The 14,847-nt window shown below is 39.7% G+C and overlaps 1 protein-coding gene across 4 annotated transcripts in view; it reads right to left on the reverse strand.

The window, feature by feature from the left end:
- Positions 1-14,847, reverse strand: part of PRR7 (proline rich 7, synaptic) — a 75,064-nt gene that overhangs the window by 32,487 nt on the left and 27,730 nt on the right. For all 4 annotated transcript variants that reach the window (XM_073620516.1, XM_073620515.1, XM_073620513.1 and 1 more), the window contains exon 2: positions 762-1,577. In XM_073620516.1, coding sequence (XP_073476617.1) covers positions 762-1,173 — 412 coding nt within the window. In that variant the 5' untranslated portion in view covers positions 1,174-1,577. The remainder of the gene's footprint in view (positions 1-761; positions 1,578-14,847) is intronic.

Genomic DNA, 14,847 nt, shown 5'->3' on the forward strand with positions numbered 1-14,847 from the left:
TTTATTTTTGTTTTATGTTTTGTTTTAAAGGCTGGCAGGTATATCAACCCAAACTGTTTTCTTTATTAGTATTAGTATTAGGAGCGGGCGGGGGAAGCCATGCCCGCCGTGAGAAGACAGTGATTAGCACTAGCGACTATAGCAGCCACTTGCTATAAACGGAAGAGAATCCCGCAGGTTGGTTGTACCCAAGTTGATCAATCGATCAACTTGATACATTCAGCCTTCCCATTAATGGTTCAAATCTTGGCCGGTTCCTGCTGAACCGACCAAGATTTGAATCGTGTATGGGCGGCCTAAGGGCAAAGTTTAGTTGAATGGACTGTGGATAAATGTTTTATTTTTGTTTTAAAGGCTGGCAGGTATATCAGCCCAAACTGTTTTCTTTATTAGTTTTCCATAAGGTGGGGAGTATGAGACTCTCTTTGTTAACTTTCTCTCCCAATGACACCCTATGAGGGGAAACCTCACCAATGTTGACACACATACCACTGAAATAGGCAGAACTCCTCTCCATTTTTTTTTAAGATATATTATTGCATTGTGTGTCTCTGTTTGAGAGGTTTCTCATAACTTCTTGTCCAACCAACAAGAAGGGATGAGAAGATGGGAAGTAAGAAAAAACACTTACAGGCAGCAATAAAAACCTGACAGAAGACTAATCTTCCCCCATTCTATGTAAAAATAGTTTGGTCCAGAGTCGGACTTTGGGCAGATATAGTAGTGATGACAATAGCTATGCGTGGGTTGCTCCTGCTTACCATTCCTGCGTGTAGCAGACCATGGTCGAGCTTGTGCTGCTGCTGGTTGTTGTTGTGGTGGTGGTTGGGCAGCCTGTTGTGCCCGAATCCGATGTGCCACGGGGATACGGGGGCTGCTGACATACTCCTCGTACTGAAGTGGTTCAATGTGTACAGAACGTAGACTCTGCTCCCGCAGCCTTTCTTCTCTGCGTCTCTTCATGCGGCGTCTTAGAAAACTGCACAGGCAACACAGCAGTACTATGAGTCCCCAGATAAGCCAGAAACCAGCGAAACAACTGAGAAAAGTGTATGTGCCCTGAGACATAACCATCTTATTCTGCCATACAGAGGGGCACGAACCCCCAAACACGCACTGCAGATTTACAGACGGGGGCACCAGGGTCAGGTATTCTTTGTGCAAAGATGGCATATCATTCCCAGCTCCTTCTTTCCGTAATCTTATTATTCATTTACTCTTCATCTTGTGCACTGTTCTTGTGGTGATTACCGTACATTAATCATTTTGTTCGCAGACTGCTTGGGGTTATCTTTCTGAAGTCCAATAGATTACAAACAGTTAGCATTTGGTAAACATAACCTGAAGTTTATTTTATATTGAACGCAGATTGTGGAAATCAGTTTATGTCAGGAAGCATAGTGCATGATTTTGGAAAATTATCTTTGGATGATCTTATTAAATGTTTGTAGAAACCAGGGATATGGCTTTTAGAAAAGTCTAAAGAGGTCTTCCCTGGATATCATTCTTTTATAAAATTTCAGATTTATCTTGAAGTTGTGTTTCCTCTGTCCAGGACGTTATTGTTAGCGTATAATCTGCAAACAAAAAGAATGAATATATATTCAATTATGAAAAAATAAAATGTTAAATTGTGCATTAAAGTCATTAAAACACAGTACATTCTTATACACTACAGGACCGGTATACACTCCCAGAACGTAAAGCTAAACTCCAGGCAAACATTTTTTCATTTTGGAGTGAAGAGGAGTTGCTTGTTTAAGCTGATGTCTCCCTCAGAATGATTTGTTTCCTCTTCTTGTCCTCCTTTTACTGGAACAGGAAGTTGGGAAAAATGTCTCCAATAGATGCATGAATACTAATACAAGTACCACTTTGTAGTTCAGCATCAAAATGTGACAGGAAGTCACTGAGACAGGAGGAAAGAGGAAATCTCCCCAATGATGATAACAACAATAAAAACCAATAAAGGATCCAAGCCATCTGTATTCTGTTTAAAAAGAAAATCATGAATTTTGGCTGGAGATGGCCCAAAAAGTATATATAAACAACATACAAACCAATGTGTTAGGTGCATGGATGCCAAAAACCATACAAAGCAATCTTTCATTGTATACCCATTTTGTAGAAATGCGGAACCATTTGAGAATTTGCACATACAGTATACAAAAATTATGCAGGGCTGACCACAGTCTTGGTTTATTAGTGGATGTTCTGCAATGCTAACTGTGGCTAGGCCCATAGGGGGGTATTTACTAAAACTGGTGCACACAGAATCTGGTGCAGCTCTGCATAGTAACCAATCAGTTCTAGATTTTATTGCCAAAGCTTCATTGAACAAACTGAAGTTAGAAGCCGATTGATTACTATGCACACCTGCACCAGATTCTGTGCATACCAGTTTTAGTAAATTTCCCCTATTGCACTTGGTTCTGTAGTAGTAAACAACAGCATAACGACAATTTTGCTTGGAAAAGTTGAAGGTAAAAGAAGAAGGCAATTAATAAGATTATAGTTATAGAAAACATGGTCATGCTATTGGAACAACTTAATGCCCAAACAGAAGAGAGTTCATTTTGGAGAAACACTATGGGGTTGATTTACTAAAACTGGAGAGTGCAAAATCTGGTGCAGCTGTGCATGGTAACCAATCAGCTTCTAACTTCAGCTTGTTTAATTAAGCTTTGATAGCACAGCTATGTGTTGATGGTAATATGTGTTGAAAACTGCTGCATGATAACATGCAGTTATATGCACTATACAAGTGTTGGCAGTCATTCTGATTGGCATCTCAGTGCATATGAATAGTAAAAACAAACATGCATGCTCTTCGAGAACACTATAACACACAAATGTGAATTCCTTGATGAACTTTGTTGCTCAAAAGTAGAAAAGGTGTTTTTTTCTGTATTCAGGGACCATTAAAAGTAAACAGGTGTGAATGTGGTCTCAAAGCAAAAACAAAGCTGCAAGCACTTAGACCAATTTCAATTGATTTGTGGGGGTTAAACTGATAAGGAGGCAATTAGAGAGGTAGGAAATTCAATCATTTTTACTGGTGTATAATATATTACAACACTTTGTTCCAACCTGATTTTTAACAGTATGTAGGAAAATGATATATTGAATGATTTATTTTTGATTTATTTATTTCAGGTACTTATATAGCGCCGTCAATTTACGCAGCACTTTACATATACATTGTACATTCACATCAGTCCCTGCCCTCAAAGAGCTTACAACCTAAGGTCCCTAACTCACATTCATACATATACTAGGGACAATTTAGACAGGTTCCGATTAACCTACCAGCATGTCTTTGGAGTGTGGGAGGAAACCAGAGTACCCGGAGGAAACCCACGCAGGCACAGGGAGAACATGCAAACTCCAGGCAGATGGTGTCATGGTCGGGATTTGAACCAGTGACCCTTTTTGCTGCTTGGTGAGAGTGCTACCCAATACTTTCATTTATGACATCACAATGAAAACTTAATTTTGCTATTACACCTTGAAATGATAAGCAGGGAGAATACAGTAATTTTCACTTATATTACCTAATGTCGTACATACTACACAAAATGATATATATTTTAAACATGACTTTTCTTCATACTAGATTTTGTAAATAAGGCCCCTTTTCTTTGGAAAGCCTTGATACATATCCCTTCTGTCAGATCTGGATGTGCCAATTTTGCAATAATGCAGCTAATTATTTCACAAGCAGTTTTTCAGGAATATTAATGAGGTGTTAAAAATATGTATACCTAAACAGGTGCATTATCAACTGGTCAAGTCTATAAGAAGGCTACATTCATTGTACGCAGTTATCAGGTACACGTTTCTTAATGTAGTAGATGTATTTTTGCATTAGCTTTCCTCCTTCTACATGTTGTTAAAATTCAGACCAATATGATGGTCTTGTTAACTGGCAAAATGTAGCATCTGCTCTTCTCGCTCACAGTGCCATAGAGATATTCATTGCTCAAACACTTGCCAGGATTTTTATCTGCATTTTGTTATACTGTGTATAAAATAAAAAGAAATTATTCTCAACAGAGATCCCTGTTTTGACCATTACCGCTTTATGTATAGTTTCTTAAAGCAGATCTAAACCGTAGCTGTCTGACATTTAACTTGCTAAAGCACTGTGTATGAGAAATAGCTGCCATGTTATTTGTTATATGTTTATTTTAGAAAATTTGGTTTCATTCTGTTTTCATCTCAGCTCTGCTGATCTCCTTTAGCCTTTCTTGCCCACTTCCTGTCTTTATGCATCTGCTCCTCAGTGGCTGCACATCATTGCTCAGGGTGGGCTCCTTAATGGTGAAAATGGTGTATGGCTTAAGGCTGCCTTACTAAAGAAGTTAAGAATCTTCAATCAAAAATTGTATGAATATCCACTTCAATTATCCTGTGAAAATCATGTGAAAAGCATCAGCACATGACTGGGTAATCAAAATGACAGCCATTTGGTTTTCATATGATTGCATATTTTAAGTGAATATTCACACAATTTTTGATTGAAGATTCTTAACTTCTTTAGTAAAGCAGCCTTAAGCCATACTCAATTTGGGTTTTTTTCTGTTCAGCCCTCAGGCTGAAATAAAAAAATCCTAACTGATTCCTTTATTCACGCTATACAGGGCAAATGGACGAATCTCCCACTGCAGCTATTGTCTTCTTACGGCCGATACCAGTGGCTGTAGAATACACAAACAGTGGCTGCATCTGACTGGATGCAGCCACTGTTCACCGGACACATTTTCCTCCTGTTGTGCAGGGAGGAGGATTACAGGGCTGCCCTTGTAGCAAATTTAAGGAAGTTCATCAGGAACATGAAGAAATTCAGTGTCTTCACTATAAGAGCCTGTAACTGGGAAAGCATCATCTGCCCAAAACAGTAAGTGCCTGAACAAAGACCTGTATGGTAAGATTAAAATTCAATGAAAGGTGTAGATTTTGAAAAGTCGATAATGACTTTTTTTTTGTAATTGGGTTTACATTGCCTCTAATGCCGCGTACACACGAACGGACTTTGCGACCGGACTGGCGAGTCCGGCGGACAATTCGACCGTGTGTGGACTTCATCGGACCTGCAGCGGACTTTTTCGGTCGAAAATCTGACAGTCTTTAGATTTGGATCTTTACGTCGGAACTCCGCCGGACCCAGTTCCTATCTAAAAATCCGCTCGTCTGTATGCTAGTCCGACGGACGAAAACCAACGCTAGGGCAACTATTGGCTACTGGCTATCAACTTCCTTATTTTAGTTTGGTTGTACGTCATCACATACGAATCTGTCGGACTTTGGTGTGATCGTGTGTAGGCAAGTCCGTTCGTTGGGAAAGTCCGTCGAAAGTCTGTCAAAAAGTCCATCAGACCAGTCTGGTCAAAAAGTCCGCTCGTGTGTACGCGGCATTAAAACAAATACTTTTTTCCACATTTGCTACAGTGACTGGCAGGCCTGCCAATACTTTGAAATATCATATGTGCACTTTTATGCTGTTGGCTACCACTGCTGGAACTTATTTCATAAAGCAAGTTAACCACAAGTTCTGATTAATTACAGAATGAAGATAAATGGTGAATTGCAGATTATTTTGTCTGGTCAGAGTCAATTAGCTCCCCAACTTCTGTAAATAGCGTGTCTTAACAGGATCATTTGGACACCCTATTTGGACATCCCATGTTGCTGCTCTGGTGCCCAGGAACAAGGATAACCAGTGCAGGATGTCCTCTGCCCACCTTCCAGAAGCCACCTTTGTAGAGTCAAATTCAGAATAGCTGATATTTTGCAACAAAAGGTAGGTAGTAGGATTTTAAATACCCCTCCAGTGATCACAGAAGTACACTTAAGTAAGAAAAAATATGTACAAAATCTTTATTTTAGCAATAAAATATTTAAAAAGTGTCAAATTGCAATGGCTTGCATACTGATACCAGCAAAACATTATCCACCACAAACATGTGTAGCTGTTCGTCAAGATAAGGAACTAGTGTCAACGCGTTTCTTCAGGACCTCTTAAATGTACATGGTCACACAAGTGGATTATTTTTCAGGCATTTCAATTTATATACTTGTCATGCATCTTGTAACTAGACCACACAGTATACAGAGATGGTGGAATATCCAGTGAGGTACAGTTCGCCGTCCCATGGGAAAAAGATCATCTCCAGAGTAGAGCTGTTTGCACAGAAAGACCCCAGAGTTTACACATGGTGTGGTCGTATGAGGAGCAAGCCTAATTCAGAATAGCTGATAAGCTACCCTGTTTAAAGACAACAAAGGCCATAGCTTAGATCCATTAATCTGTGTCCACCAACCTGATGTAAAATTAAAGTATACAAATAGTCACTATAGCTTGTTAGGCCTGGTTCACACCAATGCAGGTTGCAGTTTGCATATTCCGGGTGCAATTTACGTTTTTCAATACACGTTTTTGATCCATTGAAATCTATGGAACCAAAAACCCGAAAAAAGTCCGTGGCCCTTTCCATAAAATGCACAGATGTGAACATGACCCATAAGAAACCATGTTAAATTGACTGTAGTGTTTCTGCAAAAATGAAAACGCACTAAAGAATGCAGAGGTGTGAACCAGGCCTTACTATCTTTCTACATACTGGTACTTGTGTTGCCTGTCCACAATTACCTACAGCTGATAATATTAGAAAAGACACAACTCTGTCAACTCCAAGTCACCACAGACTGATACAGACAAAATGGCTTATGGGAATTTGTAAAAAAAAAAAAAAAAAACAAACCCGTTAAGCCTAAACATTTATAATATTAGTTTTAATTGAAGTAGAAACATATTGGCAATGAATACAGTTTGCAAAGATGATCTTCCCACTGATTTGCCCTGCAAAATTTATTCTGTCAGTAACGTACATTAAAGTGTAATGTCCCTTTAATGTGTAGAGTCCCATGTTAATATTACGCCATCAAGTCAAAAATGTTTGTTTTACTAGGAGATGGACTGAAGGCTTCTAAAAACGACATCATCCTCCTACAGAGTTATAGAGCACCTAAGTATAGTCCATTCGATCAGTGTTTCTTAAACTTTTTTAAGTCAAGGTACACTTTAAAATTATGCACATCTCAAGGCACCCCATTCTAAAATGTAAAAAAAACTAAACTAATAGCTTTACATATCACGGCAACATCCACACATTCCAAAACAAATACACATGCACACTGGTACTGACTAGTATTCCAATGTTTCTCTTCTCCCTCAGTTTCTCTCCATCACTCAGCTAATGTGACCCCATGAAGAAACAAGCATGCTGTGTAGGTTCCCGAAATTCTTATCAACTAATGATGTCACTGGTTGTTAGGATGCCAGTGGCTGGAAGACTGTAATGATGCAAATGGGAAACGTGTGGCTTTGTGTAACTAAAAGGCAGACTTAATCCATTTGCTGGCTTGTTTATATAAATTGGGCAATTTTTTGGCATTTTGCCAAGGCCCCCCTGAAATAACCTGAAGGCACTCCAGGGTGCCTGGACACCCTGCTTGAAAAGGGCTGCATTAGTGGATTAGATCCTTTAGCTGTAATTCTATCTATCTATCTATCTATAGTGTTCTATCACTTAAGGTTACACAAAATACACCTAAAATTCTTCAACGTCAATAAGATATTGTACAAATGATTCATACATATTGCGTAATTCCCACAATAAGATACGTCTTGTGTTCAAGTGGGGTCCTACTTATGACCCGTACTTCCTATTTTTATTCCTTTTCATCCAAAGGTGTGAAGCCACAGCAACAAAGCACTATATGTACATGCTTAGTGCACAGATACAGCAGGCACAGGTTACTGAGTAGGTAGCTGTGAGATCATGCTGTGCTTTTATAGATTCTGGGATTAGGCAGGCAATCAGTGGTACGAGCACACAGGGATAGGTTTCTTACCATTTTACACAAGGTCGTGATTGAGGCAGTGTGTAAATAGAAACAGGATGCATGCAATGAATATATATTGACACAAATAGACTAGATCTTTAGATGCAGCCTACGTCACTGCAGACATCTGAAAAGAAATCCATCTCTTCTTTGAGCAATGACATTCATCTTTCTTTATGAATGTGCTCTTCATATATGAATTGTTGAGGCTTTTAGGCTAATTTAATTATAGTAAGAAATTTCGTTTTATAGAACAAAAGACAGCACATTAGGATTTGTGAGGTAAGGTGTATATTTTTAGCCAGTGAAGCTTTTTTTGCAGGCAGTTGTTTAATCTAGTATGGATTTGTACAGCTAAGGTGTAAGGATCCTCAACCTTTTCAATGTTTTGACTGCAAACAGTAGTGTAACAATAGCCATAGCAGCCTATGCAGCTCCTATGAGGCCTTTGGGTGGAAAGGGTCCCATTAGGAGGTCTGTTTAGGAAATTTTAATATAGAAAATCTGTGTGCATGGGATGATAACACATACCCTTCACTGCATTATTAACCACTTCAATAGAGGGCACTTTTCCCCCTTCCTGCCCAGGACAGTTTTCAGCTTTCAGCACTTTCAGACTTTAAATGAAAACTGAATGGTCATGCAACACTGTACTCAAACCAAATTTATTGAGCTCTTTGGCATTAATGGTGCTGCCCAAAGGTGCCCCTGTGTTCCTTCATAAAGAATGTAGGCACTCTAATACAAGTCTGTTACTAGTAGCCAACACATCTAAGGATTGGTAGACTGCAATATATTACATTTTAGGTTTTGGGTTTAATACCGCTTTAATCGTGCAATCCTAATGCTGTGTTCCTCAATATGTAACCCCAGGGTATCTTGTCGGCTACAAACTGACATCTCTTTGTGGTTTTGCAACACTCCCTCCCTCAGGCATGTACTGGCCATCGGGACTACCGGGAGTTTCCCGGTGGGCCGATGCCTCAGTGGGCCGGTGAAGTCCTGGAGCCGTTCCTCTCTGACAGTGAGTGATCGTGATTTCACTCCTGTCAGGAGGAGCAGCTTCCGTCATATGCTGGAGAGAGCATTAGGCGTTATGCTCCCTCCAGCCTGCAGGGGGAGATAGACAGACAGCAGACTTTCCTTCCTCTCTCCCCTTATCACTTGTTATCACATGACTGGAGAGAGGAACGAGAAGCTGCCTTCAAAACTGTGAGTACATGTGGGAGGGGGAGGAAAGGGAGGACTCTCTGATGTGAAGGGGGCTGCTGTTGGGGACACACTGATGTGAAGGGGCTTCTGATGGGGACTCTCTGATGTGAAGGGGGCTTCTGATGGGGGACTTTCTAATGTGAAGGGAACTACTGATGGGGACTCTCTGATGGGGACACATTGATGTGAAGGGGGCTGCTGTTGGGGACTCTGATGTGAAGGGGGCTTCTGATGGGGACTTTCTGATGGGACACACTGATGTGAAGGGGGCTGCAGGTGGGGACTCTGATGTGAAGGGGGCTTCTGATGGGGACTTTCTGATGGGGACACACTGATGTGACGGGGGCTGCTGGTGGGGACTCTCTGATGTGAAGGGGGCTTCTGATGGGGACTCTCTGATGGGGACACACTGATGTGAAAGGGGCTGCTGAATGGGGCTCTCTGTGAAGGGAGCTGCTGATTGGGACTCTCTCTCATTGTAAGGGGGACGCTGTTGGGGACACACTGATGTAAGGGGGATGCTGTCGGGGACACTCTGATGTAAGGGGGACACTGTTGGGGACACTCAAAATTAAAGTGGGCCGGTCATGATGAAGTCCAGTGCCAAATTTTTGTCTCAGTCCAGCCCTGCCCTCCCTTCTCCCACAGTTTAACATAGTTGTATTAGGATTATAGCGTTAACATGTGTAAACATATTATTAATTTTGTCATAGTATAACATTTCTACATTACCTCTTTCAGCACTTTCCTGTTGTTGCAGTAGAAGGGTTTGGAATTTACATTAAAACATTAGATCTGACATTTTGAAAAAGACTGGTTTAGCCAGGTGCCTGTCTATAAAAGAGAGAGAGTAAAATTCAGACAGGGTGGCCCCAACGCTAGCCAGCAGAAAAAATAGGGCAAAGGTCCAGTTTGTCAGAATAAACTGAGATCCCACTGTCTCAGGGATGACTTCTCCACTACTTGGTATTTAATCTATAATTTGCACTGTATCATGGAGATAACCATTATGTTGATGTTCATGCTATCTAGACATCTGCAATTTGTTTTGTTTTGAAGGGAAATGAGGATGAAATTTTCATTATTTGGAGATTTGGATAAAGCCAAATTTTCTAATCATAACAGTGATGAATTTCAACGAATCCAAAATAAATTTTACGAAACTAATTATTCGAATTCAAATTCATTTTTTAATTTAAATTAATTTCCGAATTTGAAAATTAATTTGAATTTAAAATGGAAACATTGCAAATAATACAGTAAGGTAATAAAGTAAAATAAGATGACGATTCCTACTTAGGCTTCTTCATAGATTGGAATAGAATAGAATACAAAAGAATAGAATAAAACATGATAGAATAGAATATAAAAGAATAGAATAAACCAGTAAAGAATAGAAAATAAAAGAATGGAAAACAATAAAACTGAAATGAATGGAATAGAATAGAAAATACAAGAATAGAATAAAACAGAATCAAATTGAATACAATAGAAATAAAGGAATCAATAGAACAAAACAGAATAGAACAGAATCTAATAGAAAATAAAAGAATAGAGTAGAATAGAATAGAAAAGAATAGACTGGAATAAAACAGAATAGAATGATAGAATAGACTAAAATAGAAAATAATAGAATCAAATAGAAAATAGAATAGAATAGAAACTAGAATACAATAAAACAGAATAGAATATAATAGAATTTAAATAGCGTGGGATAGAAAAATAAAGGAATAGAATAGAAAATAAAGGAATAGAATAGAAAATAAAGTAATAGAATATAATAAAATAAAAAAATAAATATTTGCTATTCTATTCTATTTTCTTCTATTCCTTTATTTTCTATTCTAGTCTTTTCTATTCTAGTCTTTTCTATTACATTCTATAAAGCAGCCTTAGTAGGATTCATCATCTTAATTCACGTTTACACCTTACTGTATTTATTTAACATGTTTCCATTTCAAATTCAAATTCATTTTCAAATTTGAATTCAATTAGAAAATAACGAATATAAGAAATTAATCCGAATATATAAAACAAATTCCGAAAACAAATGAATCTAACATAACGAATATGACCAAATGAAATTAATAACTTAACGAACAAATCTGAAACAAAACTAAACAAAATTTTCCTTTGTGCACATCATCCTATTCGGATGAGGGTTGAGAGTTCGTATAGGGCATTTTTGTAAGCAAACCACTATATTTTTTATGTGTCATACTTTTTGCTCTCTTTCGATAAAAACAAAGTGAAAGAAACATGGCAAATTACTTTCTCTCTAGATAGCTGCTCTACAAGGATTTCATTTGCTATGTTCATTTGCAATTCTGGTATCCCTGTAGCCAGAATTGGGGTTTAAAATAGTCATTCCTAGAGTGCACTCCAGCAGTATACTACACTGGTTGTAGGGAAGTTATTACAGCACCATTTACCATTGCAGATAATATTATCTAAGCCATTGTTCTATGCTGATTTGTAGGTTACTAGGTATAGATCAACTATAAAGAACTCCTCACCAAACTGCTACAGTCTAGTGATACAGTATGTGATAAATTGAACTCTCTATTTGCTCACTTATGAACTTACTATTTTGTACCATTATATTAGGTTCACTTTCCACTAATCAGTCTGGTATCTACTTTCTGATATTGGATTATAGCTGTGTGCAGAATATTCTTCTTTGTACTCTCAACAGTATTGCAATCTCTATTTGCTTAACCTGGTATGTCAGAGGCAGAGGTGAAGCTAGACATTTGTTCATCCGGGGCAAAAACTCAGTTTGGCACCCCCCACCCCCACCTGAGAGAGAAGACCTACACAACCACTGCATAGGTGAGGTTTGAGCAATTTCAAGCTTCACTTCCAAAGCAGATTAGGAGGGGGGTCATTGGAAAAAAGTGAGCCAAGGCAAGGCTTGCTTCTGTGCGCTCTTCTTCCTTCCCAGTGATGCCTTTCCTAATCTACTGCAGAGGTGAGGCTTGAAACTATAGGAATGTTATAGGATTGTAAAAGATCTAGGATGCCTTTGGGTGCCCTAAGTAGAATAGTAATGTGGCACGCTTAGCATTAACAGTGGGAGAGGCATAAAAGGGCATGGTTGAAAAAAAACAAAAGCATTCTTGTACCTCAAAATATGCTTAGATTAATAAAACAAATGTCTCTGTAAAACCATGAATTTATCCTACAATAAAAGTAGACTGTAGGCCCTGCGCTGGGCTGCAGGGCTGATGCAAGGGTTTTTTTCTACACAAGTGAAAGTGCAACTTGCTAACCCCCACCCCCTTAATTTTTTAATTCTTTATTGCATCCCAAATGCAGCTAGAAGATGTATGTCTTGTCTAGTGCCAAAGGTGTGGGAGCTTCTTTGACGCGTTTGTCACACGTAGGGCAGCTTATTCAAGTGAATGGGTTGCCCCATGTGCTTCCTGCAAAACATGTAAAAAAATAAAAATAAACCTCTGGCACAAGGTGGGAATGCACGTTTCCACTATGCCTAGTATAAATGGAGCCTAAAGCAGTTTGCCTTGAAGTTTAGATTTCTTATTATCCAGGGCAGTCTCCTGTGATCACTGACACAGATCTATGACAGCCATCGCTACACAGATATGACAGGTAGTCCGGTGTGTGAGGCCTGGGTCTGTCCATGACAGCAATCACTGGGCAGGATGGACAGGATAGATCCCTGAACGCCTCATCCCCTCCATGCCTGGGCGGTGATCAGGGATGGTAGATCAGTGATGAGTGAACAGTGGTTTACATTTCCTCCTCCTCCCTGCAACTGGGCTCCTCATCCTGCACCATCTGGGCTCCTCATCTCCTCCATCACCTCCTGGCTACAGTCTGGGCCCATCTTCTCTCGGTCCTAGATGTCCCCCTCTCTGTCCAGAGCCACCATGTGCACAGGTGTGCACAGCCAATTGCAATAGGCCCCATTCACACCTGAGCGATTTGTAGCTTGAAGTCTCAAGCTACAAAGCGCTGGAGGGGGAAAAAAAATCAATTATTCTCTATGGAGATGGTTTACATCACCACTCCAAAACGCCTGAAGCCAGAAGCTCCAAAACGCCTGAAGCTCAAACAAGTTCTGGAACTTTTTTTTTTAGGCAGATTTGGGCGTTTTTCTGCTTTTTACATTGGTGACTCACCGATTACTTCAGTGACCTTTTGACCTGTACAAAATCACGTCAAAATTTGTCTTTTTTTTACTTGGAGAATAGGTGCAGGAACTCAACCATGCCCCCTACTTTTTCCCGGGTGGGGGAGCAGAAGAGTTTGCTATAGCAAATTATGGGTTTGGCCAAATTGCACTAAGAGTGGGAGGGCCTTAAAGGGACATTAAATACCAGGAGTGTGCTCTGTCCAAAGTGCAGAGTTCAGGAATGAGCTTTGTACAGAGAGCAGGGTTCAGGGATGTGCTACATACAGAGTGCAGGGTTTAGGGGTGCACTACATAAAGAGTGCAGGGTTCAGGAGTGCACTATGTACAGGGTGCAGGTTTCAGGGTTATGCTCTCTACAGGGTGCAGGTTACAAGGCAGCTCCTCCAGGGTGCACTACACTGGTGATTAACTAAAAAAAAAATTGCTAAAGGTTAATTTCCTGCACTTTTTCTACTATATACCTGACACTGTCTGGTCCCATATAGGGTGCTGACTATGCTGACAGCTACCCTGCTACCTGTTCCTAAAATAGATAAACTTTTCAACAACCAAAGATCAATGACAGTATATAGGTTGCAAAGGAGGGCTCTATCAAAATTTTGCTATTGGGTTCTATGATCTGTACTTACACCCCTGACTGTAAGTGCAACAGGATGCGTCATCTTTGGAATGATCAGACAGAGAGTAAATGTAACTTGCAGTTACTAAACATGAGTAAAGATAGGATCAATTATGCAAAACAGGGTCAGAATGGCAAACATACACTGTAGATTAATGCAAAACAGATTATGAAAGCTGCACAAACATGGACTCTTCACAGAAATGTCTCTAGCTCAATCAAGGTAACATGTGGATGTTTATCGTAGGTTCTATAAGACTCTATAGCAACAGAGAGTCAAGATGAGAATCACTACTTCAGTAAAACAGTACAAATCATAAATATCGACTTGCCCTTTCATTATAGACAGCATTTCACTCAGTGAAGTCCATGGTCACTTTGGTATTCCAGAAAAAGAGCTGGAGGTATCCAAGGCTTAAAAACAAAGTGCTACCCCACTGGAACTAGAGTATTCTAGTAACCACTGGGGATGCCAGACGTGAATAGATCATGTAGGAAAGTACCCTCTTTTAAAAGATTAAAGCCTGGAGTTTTGGGATTTCAGTGTGCATTGTGGTCAGGTGTGCTGTCAGTCCATGACTATATGGTTGCACAGCTTCTGCTTCTGCTTCTGTGTCCTGACAAAATAGGCAACTCAGCAGAAAATCAAACCATGCCACTTCCGCTTTCTTTAAACCAACAGCAATTGCTGATTTGGACGAATTGGTGTTTGGACACAACACTGGCTACCGAATACAATCCGGTACAGGAAGATTTTGCTGTTTTCACAGAACAACGGCTAACTAGGACAAATTTGTCGCCGCCTCAGAGACGGCCATTTTCTTGGTTAGTTTGGGCTCATAATATCGTGTATCGGACTCTGTTCGGTTGCTGATGTTGTGTCCAAACACCAATTTGTGAAAATAAACAGCAATTCATCAAAATCTGCAATTCATGATGGTTTAACCAC

This window comes from Aquarana catesbeiana, linkage group LG03 (genome assembly GCF_042186555.1).
Source record: "Aquarana catesbeiana isolate 2022-GZ linkage group LG03, ASM4218655v1, whole genome shotgun sequence".
In the NCBI taxonomy this organism is placed as follows: Eukaryota; Metazoa; Chordata; class Amphibia; order Anura; family Ranidae; genus Aquarana; species Aquarana catesbeiana.